General features: G+C 34.7%; 1 protein-coding gene across 5 annotated transcripts; it reads left to right on the forward strand.

Moving 5' to 3' along the window:
* Nucleotides 1–331: 331 nt before the first annotated feature.
* CCDC181 (coiled-coil domain containing 181) lies at nt 332–26,517 on the forward strand. 5 transcript variants are annotated; one of them, XM_045547418.1, is made up of 7 exons: nt 332–415; nt 1,484–1,589; nt 5,673–5,811; nt 8,249–9,196; nt 12,800–12,946; nt 23,949–24,103; nt 26,169–26,517. In XM_045547418.1, exons 3-7 carry the CDS (start codon nt 5,695–5,697, stop codon nt 26,323–26,325), a joined length of 1,524 nt encoding a protein of 507 aa, XP_045403374.1. In that variant the 5' UTR covers nt 332–415; nt 1,484–1,589; nt 5,673–5,694; the 3' UTR covers nt 26,326–26,517. The 5 variants fall into 5 exon arrangements, with proteins under 5 accessions (XP_045403374.1, XP_045403378.1, XP_045403376.1 ...); XM_045547422.1 differs by having other exon boundaries at nt 23,952–24,103; XM_045547420.1 differs by lacking the exon at nt 332–415 and adding an exon at nt 531–839.
* The last annotated feature ends 847 nt before the right edge of the window (nt 26,518–27,364 follow it).

Genomic DNA, 27,364 nt, shown 5'->3' on the forward strand with positions numbered 1-27,364 from the left:
CTCACTAATCAGCAATTTGATCACCTGCTAATAAAAATTGAAACTACATTTTGACGTTAACGGCGAAGAAAGTAACATACAGATATATACTTTTAGAAGTTGTCCTATAAAATTTCAAATCTGGCGAGAGATTGCTACACGTGGGAAAACTGGCAACCAAGATAGCGATCCTTCTTCGTGTGTCCCTAATTATTAATAGGTAGTGAGGCGTGGATTTCTTGGTCGTCTCCTCGGAAACCGCAACCTGACAGGACCTTTGTAGGCACCGGGAGGAGTGCCAGGGCCCGGTAGGTGTTCTGAGGGTGTCGTGTGCGCCTGCGCTGGTTTATCAGTGAGAGAGGCCCAGAGACCCGGATGGAGGACGGGCGGACGCGCCGTTGCCATGGCAGCTTGGTCGTGGTTGCCGGGAGAGCAGGTGCTGGGGTCTCCCTTGCCTCATTGTCAGAGCTCAGAAAGAGGAGAGGAGACCACTCCTGGCCATCTCTGTGACCCCATCCGCTGCGTCTTACACAGGCAGGAGGGGATAGAGAGGGAGGGGAGGGAAGGGAAGGACGATGCGGAAATATTTATGGTGGGAGAAAGGGTAAAAGGTATAAACGTCTGGTATAGCTGCGAAGGAAGGTGGGTAAAGAAACGAGGGAAGAGCCCTCGGGTTGGTGCCTTATTTGGGGGCCACGGAGCCTGGCACTGTTGTATGAGGGAGACCCTTCTGAGGGTAGCTTAGACTCTCTAAATTTTTGTCATATTCTTTCCCCTCACAAAGTTCTGGAAAGTGGAAAGTAATAATTTCGTCCCTGGGAGAAAAAGTCACTCCTGAAATGTTGGAGTCCATGAAGAGGGTATGGTAACTTGGGATTCTGAATACAAATTAGTTGGTGGTAACTTGGGATTCTGAATACAAATTGAAATTATCTCCTAATGTTTGTGAAATGTTTACCGCCATACCTTGTGACAGATTGTGATTTTTTTTTTTTTAATTACTCGTGGGATCACCGTCTTGGCCTGATCACAGGAAGAACGGGTCAGATGATCTCACCATGTTATGACTTAGTTATTGCCTAAGTATTTATTTTATATTAAAAAGCATTCTCTCGACATTCTTTCAGTTCATAGATTTTAGAAAGCATATATTTAAAAGGTTGTAAGAGAAGACTGGAATCAATGAATTAGATTAAACTATTTTTTGAATATTCTGAATCCTGGAATAAAATTGTTAAAATTATGTATACATGCAGACTTGGCTTAGACTCATGCTAAAAGGTCTGCAGTCACCTACCCACACAGGATTTATCAGACACTCAGGGAAGCAGGAATTAATTTTTCTTACTATAGTTCCCTATTAAGAGGGTGGATCTGGTCTAAGGCACTTACATAGATTTTACTGATGATAAATGTTGAAATTTAAATGTGTGAAATTCACAGTCATAAAGTAGGAAATAAGTATTAGGTGATATGGTTTGTGTAATATGTGTTTTTGTTCCAGCATATTGACTGTGTGCCATATGGACAACACCCTGGGGATGAAGATTAAAAAGAACTGAAGGTGTTGAATATCCTGTGACACATTTGAAAAAGGCTTAAGGGACTCGGTAACAGGAGTTTATGACTTATGTTCTTTGTTTACTTGAGAACCAGTAATGAGTTTTTTTGAAGTTATACAAAAAGAATTAACACTTCAGATTTATGGAACTTCATTTACTTCTCAGAGTTACTTCAACTTCCTTTCATTTGAAATATGGCATAATAGTATAACTTAATAGCACCTAACGTGTTTAATTTGTAATCATTATATTTTTAATTTATTATACTGATTTTGTGTTTTAGTTTTAAATTTGAGTTTTCACCTGGGTAGGATTCATTGTAAATAATAAAGCACATCTACTGAAGTCTTCAGTCAGCCATTTATTTATGTGTTCAGAACTATGTTTATTATAAAATAAGGGAAAGCACTGAAGAGTTCCAAAGAAATGTGCTTCTAACAGTTATGTAACTTGAACATCTTAAAATAATAAATTACAAAATCCCTGGTCTGAAAAGAAAGCTGATTATCCCAAGGCATCGTGACTATGAAAAATAGTATTATATATGTAAGCATTTTTTATTATAATGCATTTTAGTTTATTCTACATCATTGATGGTGCCCTTACTTTTGATTGGTAGGTAGGTGGACATAATTGCTCAAGTGACTTAGCCTGTCTTGCAGCTAGGCATGGTAAATAAACTCATTCTGAAGTATTGATTTACTTTCTCTAAGTCACCTCAAAATATTGCCCTCAACCTCTAATTTAGGAATTATTGAAGGCTTACTTTTGAGTCCTTTTAAGAAAGTCTATTTTGTATTTTTAGTTTAAAAGAAATATCTAGAAGAAATTATATTTCAAATAATATTTTAGAAATAATAATTTTCCAGTTTGAATAATTAAGCTGAATAATTAACATTTAGTGTACCTAAAACTAACTTTGTCTTGAGAGGGAAATAGACACAATATCAAGAACTGTCCAGAGGAAAGCTGATATTTAAATTAAACACACTTCAGAATTTTTAAAGTTTTGAATTTAATCACTCAGGCAGTGATCATTTATGTTAGATTAACTTTTATCATGGTGCTATTCATTTGCTTTTAAACTCACTCGCTCTTCATGAGTTGGCAGTTACTTACTAATTTGCATCTTATAGAATAAGAGAATCTTAGAGTTAAAAGAAATCTTGCCAGGCATGGTGGTGCATGCCTGTAGTCCCAGCTACTTGAGAGGCTAAGCCAGGAGGATCTCTTGAGCCCAGGAGTTTGAGGTTGCAGTGAGCTATGATGACTCCACTGCACTCTAGCCCCAGCAACAGAGCAAGACCCTGTCAAAAAAAAAAAAAAAAAAAGGGTATCTTAAGGGTCATCTAGCTCTTTTGCTTTCCTAAAGCTTCAATGTCCTATAAAACATTCCTGCCACAGTCATCTTCTGGGCTCCGTATAAACATTTACATTAACAGGTAACGTAGCACTTCTATAGGCAGCTCATTTCACTTCAGGAAAAGTTTGCTGTAAGTTCTGTCTTATGCATTGTGCCAAAATTTGCCCCTGAGTTTCCAGCCCTTTGTATTAGTTTTACTCCTTGACATTATATAAGTTCACTCCTCCTTCAAAATATTGTAAAGCAGTTATCATAACTCTCCTGAGTTTTGTCTTCTTTTTCTTCTTTAGGTTAACGTTTCCAGTATTTTCAAGTATTCCTCAGAATCTGGTTTTAAGGCATTTTCTTCTTCTTCCCTTTCCTTCTCCTTTATCCTCCTTCCTTCTGGTATACTAGCCTCTGAATGTACTCCAGTTTGTCTTTTGTTTTCTAAACTGTGGTGCAAAAATCTGGACTTCATGTATTACCTATATCTCACTCACAGTCTCAGCCCTAGTGTTCATTTACATTTTTGGTATCCTCATCATTCTTTTATTTTTTTTTAATTAATTTATTTTTTTAAAGCCAGTCAAATTTAGCAGTGGGGGGTTGAATACTAATGTCATTCTTTAACTCTGTAGAGTTTAGTGAATTCTTCACTAAAACCTCTTAAAATGCTTTTTACACATACTATAAAAAGCCTGTTCTCTTCGCTTATCTAGGATTTGTGCAGCTAGTGGAAAGATGTTTTCCTGCATCCCACATCCCAATTTGATGGTGAACTGTGGGAGGAAAAAGTATAAAGCTCACTTTAGTAAAATTGGCACCAGGTTAGGTAGTCTGGGCAAAGGTTTGGGGAGAGTAAACTGAAGCTAATGGTTAAAGCAAAGTTTGTGGCTTATTTATTAATTCAGGCATAATATTTCTCATTTTATACCTTTAAAAATGTACATACATCTCATGTGTTCTTGATGTCTGTACTTAATACTTCCAAAAACTATTTTAGGCAACTTATTCTTGATGTAAGAGGAAGAGAAGGCAAATACAGGGACGGGGGGGGGGGGTCTCAAGTGTTGGGGACTTAAAGATCTGGTTTTTCTATACTTCTTTTGAAACTGGACCTGGAATTCTATGTTCTTTCAAAAGTCAATAGTAGAAAGTATGCAAATTATTGCTATATATTTCTACCTTTGTCTGTTTCATGCTAATTAGATCTACATTAATAATTTCCCCACCTTTTCTTTTTGAAAAGATAATAAGACATCAGACTGACCCCCTCACTCCTTCCAGACCCTTCTTCAGAAACACACTTTATGTTCTGGCCACAGTGGTCAATTCTACGTGCTTCCATGTTTGTTTATTCTTTCTCATACTGTTCTCTTTGCCTGGAATAACTGATGAGCTCTCAAACTAGTATTCAGACCTCATCCAAGCTTTCCTTGATATTTCCAATTTTATATATTCTTTTTTTCCATTGTTCTTTATATATACCTTTATTCCAATTATTTATTTATTTCTTCATTTGAGATAAGGTCTCACTCTGTTGCCTGGGCTAGGGTGCAGTGGCATCATTATAGCTCACTGCAACCTCAAACTCCTGGGCTCAAGGGATCCTCCTGCCTCAGCCTCCTGAGTAGCTGGGATTACAGGCATACGCCCCCACACCCAACTATTTTTTGTAGAGACAGGATCTCACTACGATGCTCAGCTTGTTGTCAGCCTCCTGGCTTCAAGAGATCCTTCCACCTTGGCCTCCCAAAGTGCTAGGATTATGGATGTGAGCCACTGTGGCTGACCCCCTTTTTTTAAAATTTTTTTTTAGCTTTGCTCTAGCATACTGTGAGCATCTCAAAGGCATAGGTCTATTTTAAAAATCATTGTAGGAGTATATTTAGGAATACAGTAGGTGTTCAACAAATTTTTATCAAAATCGTATTATATATATGCATATATGTTTATGGTTTATATATATTTAAATATATATAGTATGCTAACGCATGTACAGACACATTATAGGTAAAGATTTATATGCTTCATTTGTTTGAAAAGTTATACACACAAAAATATTAACAGGCCTATGAACTGACCTCAATTCAAAGATAATTTTAGCTTAGTTCTTTTAAAAATGACTGAATTTATACACCATTTTAACAGAGGTTTCATCTGACAACCTTGTCTCTGTCTTCTAGATTGTATTAGGTATCACAGTTTTCTTAATGAAAAAACTATATTTTATTTAGGTTGACGGAAGTTTTTCTGTGTAAATCAATATTCACCATAATTGAGAATCAGTTGTTACTTATTAAAAAGCTCTCAGATCACAAATTATAATTATGCCATATAAATTACTAGAAGGATTAGGAAACTGAGGTTGGAAATTGATATAATTGTTTTTATTTGAACATGAAAAAATATGAGTGAGTGAGACTTAAAAACTGAGCTATCTGTTTTGACCTGAACAAAGAGTTTTAATGATTGGCAGGGGATGTGGATAATCCTTTTCTAAGCTTCACATAGTCTTCTTATCTATCTTTTTTAGTCTCCTTGTAGATTAATTAAGGTTTTGGGAATTGGGGGGAAGTGGGAAGGTTGTTAGGAATGTCTACCTAAGGAAATGTCTTACCATTACAAGTCTCTCTTTTACAGTGTATACAGATACATGTTCATTTTGAACATTCCATTTTATGTTTCTTTGTGTTAATTAGTTTACCTTCAACATTAATCTCCATATTCCATTGCACCTCTAAAGTGGATATAACATATACCTTATCTTTTTTATAATCTTACAGCATTATTCTTTCATGAACAAAAATGAATGAAAATAAAGATACTGATTCAAAAGAAAGTGGAGAATATGAAGATGACTTTGAAAAAGACCTGGAGTGGTTAATTAATGAAAAAGAAAGAAGTGATGCCAGCGTAATAGAGGTATATACAAATTGCCAGCAGTATTCATCATGATTACATTAATAAAATGCTTTGTAATTCTTGAAGGTTTTCACATTATTATCACATGTAAACCTCACAAAATTCGTTTGATGTACATTGGATGATTACCATTATCCCCATCTTAGAGATGAGAAAATTGAGGCTTACTGTGTTTAAATGTTGTATCCTAAGGCATAGGGCTGGTTAGTGAGAGAATAGGGATTAAATTAGCATTTAATAAAGCCAAATGATCAATATAAAATTATAATTTAAATAATATAAATAAATTAAAAATTATGAATTATTGCATCAAAAGTTAAATACAGTTAATTCTTACTTTCTATTAATTTGGGTAAAATCATGGGGTTATGCTTTTAACATAGATGAAAATAAAGCAAATCCTCAGAAAACATGACTTTCAGCTAATATTTAAAACTTTAAGACTGAATTAGCTCGTCTGGGGAATGAATATAGAGAAAACAGTAAAGGGTCAAAGACTGAGCCATAGGAATACTTCTAGGAAAAAGTGAATCTGTTAAACATGATCATATACTATTTATCAGAGATGTAGAAGGGAAATCCAAGGAAATGAACCAGTTCCTGGATAACTGTAGGTTCTCTCTCTCTTTATATATTTATAATGTGGATATATATTTGTATATAATGTATATGTGTGTATGTATACGTACATGTGTGTGTATATATATGTGTATATACATAAGTTAGTGTCAGTAGGTAGGGAAGTAATGAGGAAAAGGACAAAGCCTGAGATATGAATAGTTGACTTTAGAGAGCTGATGATCAGAGTAGTTATAGCAGAAGCCAGATTTAAGGTTTAGGGAAAAGAATATGAGGAAATGCAAGTTTTATTTCACAAACTTCTCTTACTTCCATCTTGCTTTCTTATACAGTAGAGAAGACAAATGGGGTAGACAATATTTGAAAAAGGCAACAGAGTCCAAAGTTAAGATTCTTCTAAGATGGCTTTTAAATGGGAATTTTATACATCTTACCAGAAAAATAATCAGAATAACTAGAGGCAGATACACCCAGAATAGTAAAGTTGAACCAGTTTCTCATGACTAGAAGGGTGTGAGATCTAAAGCACAGGGTGATAGAATTATAGAGGTAATAATGATGATTTATTGTTTCATTTTTAAATTCATTCAACAAATATTAATGATCACCTACCATGCATCAGAGGCTGTTTTAGGTGGTAAGGATACAGCAGGGATTTTAAAAAAATAGTGTCACGAATCTTACACATTCCAGTTGATGATTACAATAATCTCTTTTGAGGCTGGTGGGAAAAGGGGATAGCAGAGCAAGAAATAGGGAAGAGGTTCAGAGGAAGATTTCTTTGTAAAAAGTGGGTTTTATAAAAGAAAAGGAGTGAAAGCCAAAGGAGAATTCAGAAACAGATTCTGTAAGAATGAACCTGAGAATCAAATAAAGCTAAAAAGAACAATTGTGATGCAGACATTTTAGTCAAATCATAGTTATTTGGCAATCATTTTAATGGGTCAGGTTTATTTGCTATTAGACATATGGCAGTGTTGTGCATGATAGGAAGTGAAGGCCTCCAGAAATAATGACCTGTGAGCAAGTAAAAGGAAAGCTATTTTAAGGGGTTGAAGAGAGCAGTATGTAGTACCTCCCACAGAACTGGTATAGGAGGGAAAGAATTGTCTGAGAAAAGGGAAAAAGTACATATTGTTGGGGTAAAGTGTTTGGTAGCAGAAGTGGAGCTGAGTTTTATGATGCAATAGTATTGGTTTATGATTCATGTAGAATTCATTTTTTTAAAATGTAAGATCAAGTTATCTGATGTGGCTAAAATGGATTATTGAAGTCTCTGAGGATAGTTGAGCGAGGAAAACCTCACCTAGAGGTAAAAATTAACCGGTAATTTGGATGTAGGTCCTGCAGAAGATAGTGGCAATAAAAGTCTGAAAAGATCAAAAGAATTTCAAATGATTAGGACTCCAGACCTTCAAATGGTCTGGAGAGAAAGATGCTTTATTGAAGAATGCAAGTATTACGAGGAGAAAACATTTCAGAAAATATTCTTTTGAAAATGTAAAAAGAGGAAAATTTTATAGGAGGAGGAATAATAAATAAGATTGTGTTATTTGTAGTTACCTTTTGATTCATTAGCGTAAAAAAATTTTTAAAAATCAATGTAGCACTTAGCAACATCAAATTCAGACTTAAGAGTTGAATTATCCCTAAACTGTTGTTGCATGTATGTCCCTTGGATGCTCGTATGTATGAATTAGAATATTATGAGCAGAGTATGAGCAAGAAGCACTTGGATTTTCCACATTCATAAAATAAATTACATGAATAGGAAAATCCATTTTGTATTGTCCACATATGAATGTACAAAGGAGTCTCAATTTTGACTGAAAAATAGAACCTCATATCTTTTTTTTAGATGGCTTGTGAAAAGGAAGAGAATATTAACCAAGAATTAAAAGAGAATGAAACAGAAATAGAACACACCAAACAGCTTTCTGATCCTGACAACTCTTTGAAGGATGAGGTTTCGCCAAGAACAAATGACTTCATTTCTGTACCAAGTATTCAATCTTTGGATCCTATTTCAGATTCAGATAGTGAAAACTCTTTCCAGGAATCCAAACTAGAAAGCCAGAAAGACCTGGAGGAGGAAGAGGATGAGGAAGTAAGAAGATATATTATGGAGAAAATTATACAAGCTAATAAGCTTCTACAAAATCAAGAACCTGTGAATGATAAAAGGGAGCGAAAACTTAAGTTCAAGGACAAATTAGTTGATCTGGAAGTTCCTCCACTAGAAGACACTTATAAAAATTATTTTGAAAATGAAAGTAATATATCTGAAAAACTATCACAGTTATGTATTTCCAATGAATTTGCACAAGAAAATGTGCTCCTGTCACTTACTGATGGAAGCTGTGAAGAAAATAAGGATAGGAAGATACTGGTAGAGAGAGATGGAAAGTTTGAACTTCTGAATTTACAAGACATTGAAAGTCAAGGATTTTTACCCCCCATTAATAATGCTAATAGCAAAGAAAATGAACAGTTGTCACCCAGATTTTCCAACTCATCTGTCAATGGTGTCAAGAAAGAAGATTCTGCAGCGAAGATTCATGCTATCGCTCACTCATCAACAGGAGAGCCACCGGCTTATATCCCTCAGCCACTACTCAACCCTAAAACTCACCCAAGCTCTGCTGCCAACTCAGATCGAAGTAAAGGGAATAAAGGGAATGGGAAATCTAATTACAGGACACAGTGTGCAATTATATCTCCAGTGACCTCAACATACTGTCTGTCCCCCAGACAGAAAGAACTGCAAAAAAAACTAGAACAAAAAAGAGAAAAGCTAAAAAGAGAGGTGAGAACATAAGTGGGCATTATATTGAAAGAGTATGTTTTTGTGTTTTATAAGTGTAGTAGGAATTATAACCATTGTTCAGAGTATTGGAGTTTTTTTGTTTGCTTTATTTTTGTATTGTTAGATTAAGTGTTAAGAATGTATATTTAAGGAACGAACACTGATTACGTTGGTCCTTTCTTGTAAGGATCACAAAGCATAGTAGAATCATCTGGGTTAGAGCTAGAGATCTCAGTGATGACTTCATCTGATCCCCTCATTTTAAAGGTGAGACTCAGAGGAGTTAAGTGACTGCTGAAAGTAATCTTGATATGAGATAGGTGAAAATCAAATGTCAGATGGAAAAACGAGTGCACAAAGTTGTAGGGGTTTAGGAGGCAACAGGAACACTTGGATTCTCTTGTGTATGTATGTTTCATATAGCTTCTATGCCTATAATTCCTTAATTTCAGGGATTTCAGTATTAAATTAAAAATAGAGCCTAATAGTCATAATAAAATATCTCCAAAATGCCATATGGAATCCCAAATTAATTTTTTTTTTTTTTAAAGACAAAGTCTTGCTTTGTCATCCATGCTGGAGTACAGTGGCCTGATCATAGCTCACTGTAACCTCTAACTCCCAGGTTTAAGTGAATTCTCCTGCCTCAGCCTCCCGAGTAGCTGATACTACAGGCATGTGCCACCATGCCCAGCTAATTTTTTAAATTTTTTGTAGAGACTGGGGTCTTGCTATATTGCCCAGGCTGGTCTTGAACTCCTGGCCTCAAGTGATCCTCCCACCTCAGCCTCCCAGAGATTATAGGCTGAGATTATAGGCATGAGCTACCACGTTTGCTCTTAAATGAAACTCTAGATTTTATAATTGAAAATTCCAGAAACTTAAACTGGCAAGTTTTCTCTGAATTACTTATGTCAGTGCTCCCTTTCTGTGGATCCCTAATGGTATTAAGCTGAGCCATACAAAATGTCTAACTGTAAATACAAAAACTCAGCAGAATCATAGTTTAATAGAATTTTACAATTAGAAGTGACCTTAAAGGCCATTTCATAGATAAGAAAATTATAGTCCAGAAAGTTTAAATAATTTTACCAAAGTCACTCAACTTGTTAGTAGCAAAGTTAGAATCAAAACCCCCATTCTTTGGGATCTTTTGAAAAATGGTGTGTTTTCCATTTTATGTGGAAAATTATCAGGGGGAATTTGTGACACTTAAGTAAGGAATTCACATTAGCAACAAAAGGTGAAATGTGAAGGTGTAAGAATGTGTAACCTATAGCACCCTCAAGCAGGAATCTTAAAGGATGCATGTTTATAGAGTTTTTCTTATTTGGTCACTGAATCTGAACTCTTATCAGTCAAGCCCAGTTTACTTGGTTTAGGTATAAAACAATACTTAAAGAACTTTATAACAATACTTTACAGAACTTTATAACAATACAAAAGAATTTGTTGAGAGTGTCTGAACTATGTGTTTGCTATACACAAACACATATGTGTGGGTGTGAATATATTTTTTTACAGAAGTTATTCAGGGGATTTTATATAAATGTCAGTACCTTTTTACCGATTAACTGATAGTATTCTTTAACTGAAGTGAATGATGGATAGTTCTGTTTTCGTTCTGATTCTCTTTTTTTGGGTGTCACATGCTATTTGTTCTGGGATACACTTTTGTTGTAATAGTATTCTTATAATTCAATTACCATGCTCAAGGCATGGTCTTTGACTGCTAAGTCTTTTAACATTTTTTAGTTGGCTTCAGGGGAAGGCTTTTCTTTTTTATGCCCAATATTTGCTGGGTTGGGCTGCTATCCTCTGTCTTCCGATCCTTAAGTGCACCGTTTCAGTATTTTCTTTGGCAACTGCATCAGCTATGCTTTGGCTGATACCTTCTGTGTAATATAGCTAAATGTTCCCTTTGGAAAGATAATCATCTTTTATCACCCTATATTCATGCAAGGCATCCAGAGTCCTTTTTGTGAAAAGGAAATGTATAAATAAATGTAAAATTTAATCTTTAATAAATTCATATTTTACATAGCATAGTCTACTTTAGGGCTCAGAAAATAGTATACAGATATTTTCAATGGTATTTTATGCTGTTTGGGAGAATTTTTTCCTTTTCTACCTTCCTTTTGTTCAATCAAAAGGAATTAGAAAGTCTTGCTGTATTATCAAAATGCAAGGAAAACATGTTGAATTCCATTTTTTAAAGAAGATTTAAGCATGGACTTGTGTAATTCAGGTCACATAAATGATAAAATTTTAGTATTGAAAGAGACTTAAGAGGTTGTTAATGTAGCTCCATTTTATAGATAAGAATACTGAGACAGGGCCGGGCGCAGTGGCTCACGCCTGTGATCCTAGCCCTCTGAGAGGCCGAGGCAGGTGGATCGCTGAAGGTCAGGAGTTCGAGACCAGCCTGAGCAAGACCCCGTCTCTACTAAAAATAGAAATAAAGATTGTCTGGACAACTAAAAATATATGTAGAAAAGATTAGCCGGGCATGGTGGCGCATGCCTGTAGTCCCAGTTACTTGAGAGGCTGAGGCAGTAGGATCGCTTGAGCCCAGGAGTTTAAGGTTGCTGTGAGCTAGGCTGACGCCACGGCACTCACTCTAGCCCGGACAACAAAATGAGACTCTGTCTCAAAAAAAAAAAAAAAAAAAAAAGAATATTAAGACAGGAATTAGGTGCTTTGCCCAAATTGACACAGTATGATAGCAGAAGGACTGTTCTAGCTTGGTGCTGTTTCCACTATGCAAAGTTGTTTTGCTCCCAGTAACTATTTTATGCCTCTATATAACTGATTTAAGTACCTACCTTCAAGTTTAAGTAACTTCTTTTTATAACATTAGCTAATAATTCATATTTTAAAAATTTATTTTGTTCTTAATAGTGACAAAGTGTCTAAATATTTTCTGATAGCAAAAATGTTAATTTCTGAATATAAACTACTTAAGAAATATTTTTAAAATGTTCAAACACTTAAATAGGCACAATTAACTCCTGTATCCCCATCACCCAGATTCAAAAGTCATTGAGATTTTGGCATATTTGTTTCATCTCCTTCCTTTTTTTTTGGTGAAGTATTTTTAAAGCAAGAGCTAGACAGCATATTGTGTCTCACTTAACATACTTTAGTATACATCTCTAAATGATTATGGCATTTTCTTTCATAATCGCAATGCCATTTATCACAATTAACAAATTTAACAATAATATAAAAAGATTTAAGACATTTATAGTGCTTCTAGAGTCTGTTTTTTTTTCTTTTGGATAGCTACAAATTGACGAGTTTAATACCAAAAATAAACTAGGAAATAGAGGAGAGATTCGAGATATTCCTGAATAGCATGTATGTATTGTATATTTATGTAGTTGGAGACTTTATCTCTACAGTTTACCTAAAAAAAAGGAAACTTTATTTTTTCCCCTCCTAAGCATATTAGAGGCCCTATTTTTATAAGGAGGCCCAATTTTCAGATGGAAAGTTTTAGGATCAGGGAACCCTAATTTCAGATCTCAAAATACATTACTCTGGTAACTCATACAATTTTATTAATCTTTCATTAATGCCTTTTCATATTCTTTCCATTAGGAAGAGCAACGGAAAATAGAAGAAGAGAAAGAGAAGAAAAAAGAGAATGACATGGTATTTAAAGCATGGTTGCAAAAGAAACGAGAGCAGGTCCTTGAAATGAGGAGAATTCAGCGAGCAAAGCAAATTGAAGACATGAACAGTAGAGTAAGTAAAACTTCTCTATGAAAAATAAGTTCATTCAGATATGAAAGCTGAACTTATTTACAGAAGGATGTCTGAATATCAGAATAAGAGCCTATAAAGAAGTAGAAAAGTGATCCAAGAACTACCCCTGCAAAAGATGCAATATGCAGATGACTTTACAATGAGGTTCTAAGAGGTCTTGTGAAAATCAGATGATTCCTGTTTTGTTGAAACTTTCATAGCACAGAAAATAGAAAACTACCAATTCATTTTTTTAAGATAGTATAACTTTGATATTCAAATGGAACAAAGATACACACAAAAACACCCCTACAGACTGGTCTCACTTAAGACTAGACATACAGAAATCTTATGTAAAAGCTAGCAAATTAGAAACACCAAATTATTACTTTTTTAAAATTTGAAACAGAAAATCTAAGAGAATATAAAAAATCATCCATAGCCATAAAAATTGAAAATTAAACCTTCAGCTCGTCTAGGCTCATCTCCCAGCAATAACCACTTTTAACAGTGTGGTGCAAATCCTTACATCTCATATATTTACATGCCAAAAGTTTTATTATGCAATTTTTTTCACTGTGTTGTAGACATGTTTCTAGGCCATTACATTTAAATCTCTCTTTTCAAATAGCTGTGTGATATTCTACTGTTAATTTATTAAACCATTTTCCTCTCATAGCTATTTAGCTTAGTTCGAATGTTGTACTATTAACAGTGTTAGGGACAGGTGTAGGTGAGCAGTGTTAACCATAGGAAAAGAGGAGGGGGACAAAAATGAGTAGGCCAATGAGCATTTAGAACCTAACCTGCAATGGCAAGAACTTGCAGTTAAAGACTTTTCCTGGCCAGGGGCACATGCAGAACTAGGAGCTCATGTCCAAAGGTGACCTTTTCCCCATTAACATATATTCGCATAGTAAAAATCACACCCACTAGTGCCATGATAGTTTACAAATGCCATGGCAACCTCTGGAAGTTAACCTCTGTAAGTATAAAATTGAGGAGGGCCCTTAGCTCTAAGAACTCTCCACCTTTTTCCCAGGAAAATAATGAACATTCTACCCACAATTTAACATATCATAAGGTGTAGACATAAAAGTAGAAGTGTGGTAAGACCCCAGTGTCTTCTCCACTCATGGAGATAGACCTGTTTTCCCTCAGAAAACATTCTTTTGCATCCTACTGCTGTGCAAAAATAGCCTGCAATAAAAGCTGCTTGTGTGGAAGTGTTAAGTGTCTGTCATCACTCTGTCACACCAGCCTGGCTTGTGATTCTTCCAAGCCAGGAGCCAAAGAACCAGGGCAACACCTCTAAAAACTCAACCCTGACAACAGTATTGCAGTGAAGATGTACATTCTTGGGGAACATCGATAATCTGTAGGAGAGCTTCTTAAGAGTGGAGTTATTATGACTTTTGAATGTTCAGAGTAAAATTTTTGGTTAAAGATGCAAAATTAACTTCCCAAAAGGTAGTATCAATTTATAGTCCCTACAACAGTGTGTGAGAATGAATGTTTACCACACCCTGGCTAATACTTTATGTGGCTTTTTATCTTATTTTTCTTCAAATTAATAATGTACATGCTTGTGTATAAGCATGTGTGTGTATGTGAAATAATTATTTTATATGTATATAAACAAATACGTGTGTGTGTGTGTGTGTGTGTGTGTGTGTCTGCCTCTGGTTTTTGGCACACAGCTCCTAAAACTCTTGTAATTTCCTGAGTGATGGGGGTGCTAGGTGTATCTTTTGTTATTGTATTTGACCTTTGACCCCAGTTCCTGACACAGACCTCCTAATGCCTTGGAACTTCTTAGGTTATGGAACTATTGGTGGGCTCCTAGATAGGGGCTGGTCACTAGAAAGACAAAGCCATGACCAGAAGCTTGGAACTTTCAGCTCCAACTCCTCCCTTCTAGGAAGGGAAGAGGGGATGTCGATTGATTTAATCTCAATGACTACATGGTGAAGCCTTCATAAAAATCCCTGAGCTACAGGGTTTGGAGAACTTCCGGGTTGTCGAACACATGGAGCTGCTGGGTGGGTGGTGTGCCCCTGAGAGGGCATGGAAGCTTCACACCCCTTCTCATACACTTTGCCCTGTGTATTTCTTCATTTGTATCCTTTATTAATAAAGCAGTAAATGTAACTGTATCCCTGAGTCCTGTGAGTAGGTTTAGCAAATTAATTGAACCTGAGGAGAGGGTCATGCTCTCCCCTCAGTATATAGCTGGTTAATCAGAAGCACAGGTCACAATCTGGGGTTTTCGATTGTCATCTGAAAGTGGGGTCAGTCTTGTCGAACTGAGCCCTTAAATCATGGGGTCTGATACTCCAGGTAGATAGTGTCAGAATTGGGTTAAATTGTAGGATACTCAGCTGGTGTTGTAAAACTGGTCAGTATGGGAAAAACCCCACACACATCTTGGTAACCAGAGGTAAAGTATTCTGTGTTGGGTGTGAATATAGAAGGAAAAACAGCCGGTTTTTCCTATTATATAGTATGTGTGAATTTCCTGTTTACAGTCTTTTCCTTTTCTTTTAATTTTATTTATTATTGTACTAGAGATTTTGGTCCTTTATTATTTCTGTTATAAATATGTTTTCCTAGTCTAACAATAGTTTTTTTTGTTACATTGTTTATTATGCCATTTGTAGAAATTTTTAGCTCTTAAAAATCTTGGGTTGGATAGTACCTTCACAGGCAAGACACAAATACCATAAAACAAAAGAGAAAATATTGAGAAATTTGACTGTGACTATATAGTAAAATAATATACTATAATCAAGTAGGGTTTATTTTAGGAAGGAAATTATAGATCAATAATAGCAAATCTATTAATATAATTCATCACATCAATAGGTAGATAAAAAAGAATATGATTATTTAGAATGATGGAGCAAAGGTATTTATTAATACTTTATATAATTTGTTTTTTAAAATTTCTAATAAAATATGAATTATAGTATAAAAACTATATTGGGGAAATAATATAGGCATACCACTAAAGTCAGAAACATGTTAGGCTCACTTCTATATTAAATAACTGTTTTCTGGGATTTCTGTACAATTAATTAAGAAGAGAAAAGGAAAGGAAGTACAAGTATTAATATTAGCAAATTGGCTTTTTACATGATAAATATACAAAAATTTATAGCATTTCTATAATACAGAAATAACCTCATAGAAAAATATAAGAGGGGAAGGAATATAGGAATATGTAAAATACTTTGAGCTAAAGAGGAATGTTTGAGACCTATATACAATACAATTACATACAATTATTATATATACAATACAGTACAATTTTGTAAGGTACCAAAAAGATGACTTTGGTGAATTTAAACAACTATAATATATTCCTGGATGAGTGTGCTAAACATTAGTAAGTATAAATAAATATAATATTCCTGTATAGATAAATTATCTTTTATAAAGATATGAATTCCTCCAAATTTATCTTTATACTTAATTTCCATGAAAAGCTTATTAGGATTTTTAAAATTATCATAATTATTATGATTATTATTTATATAATTAAATCAAAACTTTCAATTTCCCAATTGAAAAATACGAGCAAAGAATGTGTAGTAAATTCTCTTATGAACAAATACAAATGGCCATAGTGTATGCAAAAAGATACAAATTTTTAGAATCAAAGAAATACCAATTAAAAAATTTTTATTTATTCAATAAATATGTGTTGATGCTATGTGCTGTCCTATGCCTGGGAATATAGTCTTAAGCAAAATAGGTATAGTCTCTGTCTTATAGAGCTGATGTAGTAGGCATTTAAAAATTTTTTTAATTTATAAAATGTTATAAATTATAAGTAGTGATGAATGCTATGAAAAAAAGCTATGAGAGATCATAATGAGGGAAACAAATGTATATTGCTAGTTCAGGAAGGATTTTTCTGAGTCAGTGAAAATAGGAATAGAAATTATTCTAAGAATGGGATCAATCTTTTCAGGCTAAGATAACATGTGAGAATGTCCTGAGATAGGAGATAACCTAGTGAGTGTGAGAGAATCTGGAAAGTAAGAATCAGATCATCTGGCACCTTGAAGGCTGTAATAAGGATTTTATATTTTATTCTGTCATGGGAAGCAATTAAAATTATTTAAACAGAGGAGCAACACATCAGATATGCATTTTCACAAGATTACTCCGGCATGCTGTTAATGAATTGGGAGGGAGGGTTTAGGTCAAATATGGAGAGAGAAATTAGAAAGAATATGTAGTTAACTTGGTGAGGAATGATGGTGACTTGGGCTACAGTTAAAGCAATAGAGAAAAAGATCTGAGATATATTTTGAATTATTACTTGAAGGAAATTGGTAATTGATTAGATTATGTATGTGAGGGAGAATGAGATGTAAAAAGAATATACCAATTTTTCTTCTGAGCAACTTGATGTGTGATGGTGCCATTCTCTGGAGCAGCAGAGAAGATACCTATCTGGGGGAAATTATTATTTCAGTTTTTAAATTGTTGGGTTTGAGGTACCCACAAAACATCAAAGTGAAGATGTTGAAGATTAACTGGAGAATTTGTCCTAGTGTTCAGGAGAGACGTTAAGACTGGAGATATGAATTAGGAGATTAGTGATTTCAGAAATGGAGCAGTTTGTGGGGATGAGGATGTGGCCATAGAATTGTGTGGCAAATGCACTGGAGAAAGTCATAGAAGATGAAAACATCAAAGTTCTGTGAGGCTGGATGTTGAGTGGCTCATCCATGTAGTTATAGATATTACTTGGGACTAGGACGGAGAGGAACACTGAGCTAGGAACAATCAGAAGTCGTTAGATTACTAGATTTAATAGAGCCAAGTGGTATAAATATCAAAGGAGCATGGGTTTAGTTAGGAAAGTAGAGGAGTACAATTTGGAAGAGGTATGGGGAAGTAAAGAGAATATAAATTTCTTTGCCTGAGCTCCGAAGAACTGGGGAAGTGTGGCAGAAAATGTAGCTTCTGTTTGAGAGAAGCTGTGCCTTGGAGAAGAATCAGGTCTTTTTATTTTCTAATCAATTTTTTAGCTAATGCCTCTTTGCATTATTTTTTAAATCATTGCTCTAGGGATTATAATATGTATACTGAATGTCAGAAATGTATCATTTTTGAAGGATTTTTAAAAACTGGATATGGAATTTTGGGCTGACAGTTTTTTCCCCAGCATTTTAAGGATGGTGTTCAATTGTTTTCTGACCTCCATTGTTTCTTTGTTTTTTTTTTTTTTTTTTTTTTCGAGACAGAGTCTCGCTCAGTTGCCTGGGCTAGAGTGCCGTGGCGTCAAGCTCACAGCAACCTCAAACTCCTGGGCTCAAGTGATCCTTCTGCCTCAGCCTCCTGAGTAGCTGGGACTACAGGCATGCGCCACCATGCCCGGCTAATTTTTCTATATATATTTTTAGCTGTCCATATAATTTCTTTCTATTTTTAGTAGAGACAGGGTCTCGCTCTTGCTCAGGTTGGTCTCGAACTCCTGAGCTCAAACAATCCGCCCGCCTCAGCCTCCCAGAGTGCTAGGATTACAGGCATGAGCCACCGAGCCCAGCTTTTTTATTTTTAATACTCCTCAGAACAGTACAGACCGCTATTGTTTTTAATCAGAAGTCAGACATCATTATTATCATTGGTCCTGTGTATGTAATGTGTCTTTTTTCTGTGGCTGCTTTAAAGTTTTTCTGGCTTTGGTTTTTAGAAGTTTATTATGTGTGTGATTTTTCTTTGAATTTACTTAACTTGGGTTTTGCTAAGTGTCTTGGATTTTTCTATTGATGTTTTGCACCAGATTTGGGAAATTTCTGGCCACCATTTCTTCAAATATTTTTTTCTGCCTCCTCTTGTTTCTCCTCTCCTTATGGACATCAGATTTCACATATGTTAGAATACTCGGCTGTTATCTCATGTTACTAAAGTTCTGTTTATTTAAAAAATGTTTTTCTTTGTTCAGTTTACATAATTTCTATTGATCTGTTTTTAGGTATTGACACTTTTTCCTGCAGTGTTCAGTCCGCTATTTAGCTCATGCAGGGAATTTAAATTTTTTTGTTTGTTTATTTGGTTTTTTAAGTTTCCATTTCTTTACTGAGATTCTCTGTTTATTTATTATATTCATTCTTTCCTTTAATTTCTTGAAAATATTAAATCTTGTTTTAAAGTCCTTAAATCTAAATTCCAATATTTGTGTAACCTCAGGATATTTCCATTGATAGCCTCTTTCTCTGGATTATGGGTCACATTTTCCTGTTTCTTTATCTATCCAGTGATTTTTATTGTGTAATAAACTCTGTGGATCTTTTGTTGTAGCGAGTCTAGATTACATTGCTTTCCTTTGGAGGGTACTGAATTTTGTTCTGGTGGCAGTTAAATTAGTATTGAATCCTCTTTATCCTGTCAGACTTGGTTTTATGTTTTGTTAGGATGGGTCTATTTCAGGCTTTTCCTTAGTCCTAAAGTATGGCTCTTACTCTAGGACATGATCTTTACTTCAAAACATGACTTATTTAGGGTTGTAAGTGGGTGACCAGGGTACTTAATTAGTGAGGTATTCCAACTATGGTTAGGCTGGAACTTCAGTGTCTCCCAGAATTGTGCAACCTCTGGTTTCTTCATCATTCACAGAAGCTGCTCTCTGCTAGACTTTGCAGAGCCTCACTCTACACATGCACAGCCCAGACCTTGTCAAGGCCCAAGGGAACCCCCCTGACAGATTTATGGAGTGTCCCTCTGCATGTCTTCTTCCTTTCTAGTACCCTGCCCTAGAAATCCAGCTGTCTCAGCAGCCCCAAACTCCTATCGCTGTGTTTCATGAGCCCAAGGAGACTATTACCTGCTCAATGCTGTGGCTTCCCCTTCCTATACTGTGGTCAGCATAGTTGCCACCAAGTAGAGCACCAGGGTTAACATGGGACTTACAGTGCATAGTTTTCTTTCTCTAAACTATCACAGCTGCTGCATATATTTCATCTAGTTTTATAGCTGATTAGCGTAGAAGGGTAAGTCTGATACCAATTACTCCATTATGGCTGGATGCAAAAGTCCCCAGTTCACAGTCATTTATTCTTTTTTTAATCAGAGTTTAATCTGCTAATAATTATTTTTATAATTCATATTTTATCTTTATAATGTTTTGATTTTTTATATTTCCTCCTAATTTCTATTTTGGTTCCCCACATTATAGAAAGTTATTTTCTATTACCTTATGCTTTGATATCTTACGTAAAGTCTATCATTGTGATGATCGGGATGTATGTGTCTTCCCCCCCATTTTTGTTAATCTGATATTATCATTCCCATCATTTTAAACTAAAACGTTTAAAAACAGTATGTCCCTTGCAAGCAACATTTTTTAAATGTTTAGTATGTTTTTGAATACATAATATATAGTTCAAAAATGAAAAGTTACAGAGAATTCTTTTTCCCACCCAATTTTCCAGCCAATAAATTCCCTTTTTCCAGTATCAACCAGTGTTACCAGTTTCTTGTGTTTCTTTTCAGGAATATTATATATGTACATTACATGTATAGTATTATATGTATATTAAAAAACATATGGATATAGAATCATACTCTACACAATGATCTGCACTTTTACTTTTCACTGAATATATCTTAGAAATCATTCCATACTGGTATATATATGGAGCTTTTAATAATTACATAGTCTTCTGTTACATGGATAGGTCATAATTTATTTAATTATTTCCTATTTATTAACATTGAAGTTCTTCTAATCTTTTGGTATTACAAAAATGCTACAGTAATTATCCTTATATATGTTAATTTGCCAATATAAAATCTTAAAGGGAGGATACATTTGAGAAGGTAGAATTGCTGGATATTTAATTTTAAAATTTTGACAATTATTGCCAAATTATTTTCCATAGATGTGCCACTTAATACTATTATCAATAGTGTATGAAAGTTCCTGCATCCCTATACCCTCATTAAGAATTGTGCTTTCAAATATTTTTATCTTTACCAATATGAAAAGTAAGAAATGCTGTCTAATTGTAGCAATGTTATGAGGGAGATTGATATCTATATGCTGTGTGAACTTTCTTTTCATAGAAAAATTATTTGCCAACTTTTCTATTAGGAATATTGGTCCTTTTCTTTTTGTTATATAGGAACTCCTTACGCATTATATAAATTAGTTAGTTCTTTGAGAGATTAGCTACATTATTTTTTTCTTTTGTTTTTTATTTCATTCTTTTGCAATGCTGAAATGTTTAATTTTATATTATGGGATTCATAAAGCCATAAAACCTGGAATAATTTTTAAAACAATCCTTTAAAGCATGACATAAGACCCTACATTCAATCTCTGAGTAAATTATGTTGATTTCTACCTTCAAAGTATATCCAGACTCCTACTACCCTAATCCAAACCACAATTTTCTGTTACCCAGACTGTTGCAAAAACCTAATAACTGGTTGCCCTTCTACCTTGTTTCTTTCTCACTCAGCCTATTTCCACATAGTAGCCAGAATGATATTTCTAAAATGTAGAATAAATTGTGTCATTTATGCTTAGAAATCTCCAGTGGCTTCTCATCTCAAAATAAAATCCAAAGTTCCGACTATGGTCTACTAGGTTGTACATTACCTGATCCCTGTTACTTCTCTGACTTCCTCTTCTACTCTTCAGCCACTTTGCTACAGCTTTACTTTGACTCCTTTGCTATTTACCAAACATACCAAACACAATCACTTCTCAGCTCATTTGCTTTTACTGTTACCATTGCTTGAAATACTTTTTCTCCAGATATTTCATAACTTGCTCCCTCACTTTCTATTTAAATATCATCCTTTTTCCTCACCTCCCCTTCTATTACTCTCTCCTTCTCATACTTTTCTTTTGAATCTGACATATCTGTCAATCAATTAATCATCTATTTTTTTCCTCTATGTGTAGAACAACAATGCCCAATAGAACTTTTCTGTGATGATGGAAATGTTCTATATCTGTGCATTCCAATATAGTAGCTACTAGCCATGTGAGGCTATTAAGCAACTGAAATGTAGCTAGTGTGACTGAGATACTGAATTTTTAATTTTATTTAATTTAAATAGCCACACACGTTTAGCGGCTACTGTATTGTACAGTACAGGCATAGAATGTATGAGAGAGAGGAACTTATTTTTATCCATTAATATAACCCAGACCTTATGTGCCTGCCATATAGTAAATACTCTATCTGTTGAATGAATGAAAGAACAGGAATACCCATTAATCCTGTTCATCCTTGAATCCTTGACTCTTCTAAAAATTTTTAAAACTTTTTAAATTTTTAAAAGTTTTACTTTGTTTTTAATAGACACAATAATTGTACATGTTTATGGGGCACAGTGTGATTTTTTTTGTTTTTTTTTTTTTTTTTGAGACAGAGTCTTGCTCTGTTGCCCAGGCTAGAGTGCCGTGGGATCAGCCTAGCTCACAGCAACCTCAAACTCCTGGGCTTAAGCGATCCTACTGCCTCAGCCTCCGGGGTAGCTGGGACTACAGGCATGCGCCACCATGCCCGGCTAATTTTTTTCTATATATATTTTAGTTGGCCAGATAATTTGTTTCTATTTTTAGTAGAGACGGGGTCTCGCTCTGGCTCAGGCTGGTCTCGAACTCCTGAACTTGAGTGATCCACCCGCCTCGGCCTCCCAGAGTGCTAGGATTACAGGCGTGAGCCACCGCGCCCAGCCCAGTGTGATGTTTTGATACATGTATACATTGTGTAATGATCAAATCAGGGTAACTGGCATATCTATCACTGCAGACACTTGTCATTTCTTTGTGGTGAGAACATTCAATATCTTCTCTTCTACTTATTTTGAAATATACTTTATTGTTAACTATAGTCACCCTACTGTGCTATAGAACACTAGAACTTATTCCTCTTATCTAAATATAACTTTGTACCTGGACTTCTTTGATCTATTATTCCAGATTAAACACTTTGTCATCTCTAGCCATTCCCAGACTTCCAGGTGTTTTGATCAAGGAGTCCTCTCTGTGAAGTTCAGTTGTGCATCAAATATCTTGAATTACATAAATCTTATAAATTAGACTGGAGCATACCTGGCAGTGTGTTTCACAGATAAGGGAAAATGCAAGATGTAGGAAACAATCTTCTTTATCACAGAGCTTATATTTGGGGAAAATATTAAATGAGTGCATCCTTTCCTTTTGTGTTCTAGCTAGGCATCTGCATAATATCACACTTTTCCCAAGTTTAGAGTCCCACATTTGTCCTCTTTCTCTCCTTTATTCCCCCAAATACTAGCTCTTTAATTTTTGAAAATTCCTTGAATATCCATCATGAAGTTTGAGGGACCATGAAATAAGCTACTCCTGCTAGCTTTTTCTTATGTCAAAATTCTCATGGTTGTTATCTCTATCAGAAAATTCTTATGACTGAAAATCCTCATGGCTATTCTCCATAATTGTAATTACAGTTTTGAAGATGCACTTAGCAGTTGATTCTGACACTCTTAAAACGTGGGGGGAAAAGGTTAGAATTTAAAAGAAAGGATGAATTACACAAACGTTGGATCATTTATTTGCAAACTGTATTCCATGGAGCTCCTTCAGGAACTGCCACAAAGACAGGCCCACTCATACTGCCTATCCCCAATCCTTCGTCAATCCTTTGTTTTATATGTTTTTACCATTGTGCAAAATGATTTGACTTGACAAAGGGTTCAACACTGAAAATTTTGAAAATCACGCTTTTACACTTTCTTCATTTATTGATTACCTCAGTAAGACATCTGAAAGCAAATAGACGGCGATGAGTTCAATGTTGAATTTCCCGACAGAGGGTAATCAGTGTTGCTGATTTGAGAGTTTGGATACTAGGGATGTGGGTAATGAGGCTGGCATTATTATGAAAAATTGAAGAGAGGATCATGTATTCTTGTAGAGTCCCATAGGCAAGTCCTCTAAAAGTAGTTTTGGTTTATCTAAAGTAAGCAAAGCTTGTTTTCTAATCAGCAGGAAAACAGAGATCCACAACAAGCTTTTCGATTATGGCTTAAAAAAAAGCATGAAGAACAGATGAAAGAAAGAAAGACAGAAGAACTAAGAAAGCAAGAGGAATGCTTATTCTTCCTTAAAGGAACAGAAGGCCGTGAAAGGGCCTTTAAACAGTAAGTTAAAAGAAGGACATTTGTCCCTCTTTCTCATGGTCATTTTAGAAAGTTATATGATCAATAAAGATTGATAAAAAAAAACCCAAAATGTTTTCTCATTCTTATTCAATTTTAAATTCATGTTTTTTAAAAATGTGTAATTCTTTAAATCCATAATTTATATATCTATACCACTTTTTCTTCAGGTTACTTTTAACACTAAAATTATTTTTATGGCACTAGTGTGATATTCATTTATTTGTTTAATTGTGTATTTCTGAGAGAAATGGGTCAAAGATTAGTTATAGCTTCTCCTACATAGCCCTCCAAAAAACTGCATGAAAGAGTTGCATTTACCAATAAATGTTTTTCTGTACAGAAAGGCAGGTGAGCTGAGGAGGAAAATCCATGTAGATCAAATGAAAAAGAGATTTGGGTACATATTTTATTAATTTAAGGCAAACCTGATCTTTTTTCAGTTATCTAGGGAAGAGTCTGCATTACCTTGCTAATTCTGAGAATACAGACCTAGCTTCATAACTTTGCTAGCAAGCCTTGGGGGAAAGTTGAGGGAGAGAGTGAATATTGATTTCAAGTGTTTGAAGTTCATTTCTTTCTTTGTCTTTTTTGCTCTTTCCTTCTTTTCTCTCTTTTTTACATAACCTTTTATTATAAGAGAAACAATAAATGTGCATTGTGGATATGGAGTTTAAAGTTACCTTTTCATCACCCAGAAGTCATGGATGAGGACTGTTAGCACCAGAGGGCATATTTTCTAGATATTTCTCTGTACATATATTTATAATTTTAAAATATAAATTGAGATCGTACTGTATATACTATTCTGCAAGCTTCTTATTTTTGTTAATGATCTCATCTAATATGCAGCCTATATCCACTTTTTTCCCTAACTGACCTGTAAATGACTTGCAGCTGACTTGCTTCGACTAGTATCCAATTGAGAATCATACAACATTGGGTTATGATGTTTCTTAAGTCCCTTTTATTCTAATAGTTAGTTTAGATTTCTTTTAAAAACTAAATATTAATATATATGTATAAACACACATACCACATACACACTCATATACCAGCTATATGTGTGTATACAATTGTTTTGATGTTATTTTAATTAAGCAAGTTTTATAGACTTGAATTTTTTAGAATGCAGATTTTTCTTTTACCTTTTTTGATGTTTTCATGTTTAGGCTTATTTTTCCATTTTAACAAAGAACTATTGGTAGGGCATAGTGGCTCACACCTGTAATCCTAGCACTCTGGGAGGCTAAGGCGGGAGGATTGCTTGAGTTCAGGAGTTCGAGACCAACCTCAGCAGAAGCGAGACCCCGTCTCTACTAAAAATAGAAAGAAATTAGCCCCACAACTAAAAATAGAAAAAATCAGCCAGGCATGGTGGCTCATGCTTGTAGTCCCAGCTATTCGGGAGGCTGAGCCAGGAGGATCGCTTGAGCCTGGGAGTTTGAGGTTGCTGTGAGCTAGGCTGAAGCCACAGCACTCTAGCCCAGGCAACAGAGCAAGACTCTGTCTCAAAAAAAAAAAAAAAAAAAAAAGGAAGAAAAATAAAAGAACCATTTTATGCACTGAAAAGCAAGAGCCCTATAATTTCTCTATCAAGGAGAGTAAGATAGCATTTCTGTATACTAGTATTCTTAACCTGGCTAAGTAATGTTTTAGAATACAGCTAGTTGCAAAGATTAAGTTATTTGGAATATACCATGTAGTTATTTGCTTAGGAAATCATATTTCTTAAAAAAAAAGTGTAGGATCTATAGCACATGTAAAATATTGTGTTTATTACTAAAAAGCCAATGAAGTGGGCAGTTTCAGCACAAGATAAACTTAATTTCAAACATTTGATTCCAAATGTAACTATAATTTCTTATAGGAACCTGGGGTATAAGCTTGAAGTTTTTCAGTTACTACTGAAAAAGTTTGTGTTGTGACAGCATTTCATGGTAAAGATAGTATATGTCCATTTCCTTTGATTGCTACAGTAGTAACTTTATAGCATGAAGAGTATATCAGGTTTACTCACCAAATTTGATCATTCCTCTTTCTACAGATGGCTAAGAAAGAAACGGATAGAGAAAATCACAGAGCAACAAGCTGCCAAAGAGAGAACTAGACAGCTTCGACTAGAAGCTAAGCGTTCTAAAGAGTTACAGAATCACATGTATATCTCAGAAGCCAAATCTTTTCGTTTTACTGATCATTACTGAAAGTATCAATTAAATATTTCATTTGGCAGCTGATGTCATCAGAATTTTGCTTATCATTTCTTATGGCCTGTGTGCTTTGTTCTTACTCTAAATTATAGAAATGGTATTTATCTTTTGGTGATATTGACAGTTAATTTGTTTTTTTTTTTTAACACTAGAACAAAATAAATTTCTTCCCTCACAGTGTTGTAATGTGTTGTGCCATCTCCTAGTCTGTGCAACAAATTTAATAACAAATGAATTCTATGTTGTACTTATTTTATGAACATTTCTAGCTGGATAGAATACAAGAAAGGGATAGATTTCTAGTCATATTTCCTATTATCATTAAAAAAATTGCAACAGAACATTTCAAAAGACAGGAGGAATGACTTCTTAAGCCTGGTTCAAGGCCTTATACAAAGTCCTGTGTATGTCAACTTTGAATTTGAATAGTGGACAAGCTAAGCAATAATTCCACCTGTTAGTACCAAAAAAAAAAATAAAAGTAACAATTATGCATAATGCTTTTTAGGTATGTTAGAAAGTCAGTCAACTTTTACTGAGAGCTTATAATGTGCCTGGTATTGTAAATGCTTTAGGAAAAATATAATTCTATGTCAACCCTATTAATCTTAGTTTACAGATGAGGAAACTGAAATATATAGACATGAACAGTTCATTCACATAGACTCTGATCTGTATCGTTGAAAAATTTCCTTAGTTTTATTATAAGGCTTATATACCTTGGTGAACATAAATGTGAAATATTTAAGACTATAAAGGAATCCAATGTTTAGAAGAATAATAACTTTAATAGGTATAAAAGCACGTAAGGGGTGGAGGACGAAAGTAAACATACAAGTGTGATGGAGAATGGAGGATCGCTGCAAGAGTTCTGTTTAAGCTTCAGAAGACAAGGTTCTTACCTACTAGGTATTTGTACTTCAATCACTTGACTCTAAATTGGAAAACACAGAAAGCTATTCAATCCTGTCTCCTTCTTACAGCACTTTGAACTCTTAAAAGGCATTTTAACATGTCATTATACCTGGTCTTA

The sequence above is a fragment of the Lemur catta genome, chromosome 3 (genome assembly GCF_020740605.2).
Source record: "Lemur catta isolate mLemCat1 chromosome 3, mLemCat1.pri, whole genome shotgun sequence".
NCBI classification, from domain to species: Eukaryota; Metazoa; Chordata; class Mammalia; order Primates; family Lemuridae; genus Lemur; species Lemur catta.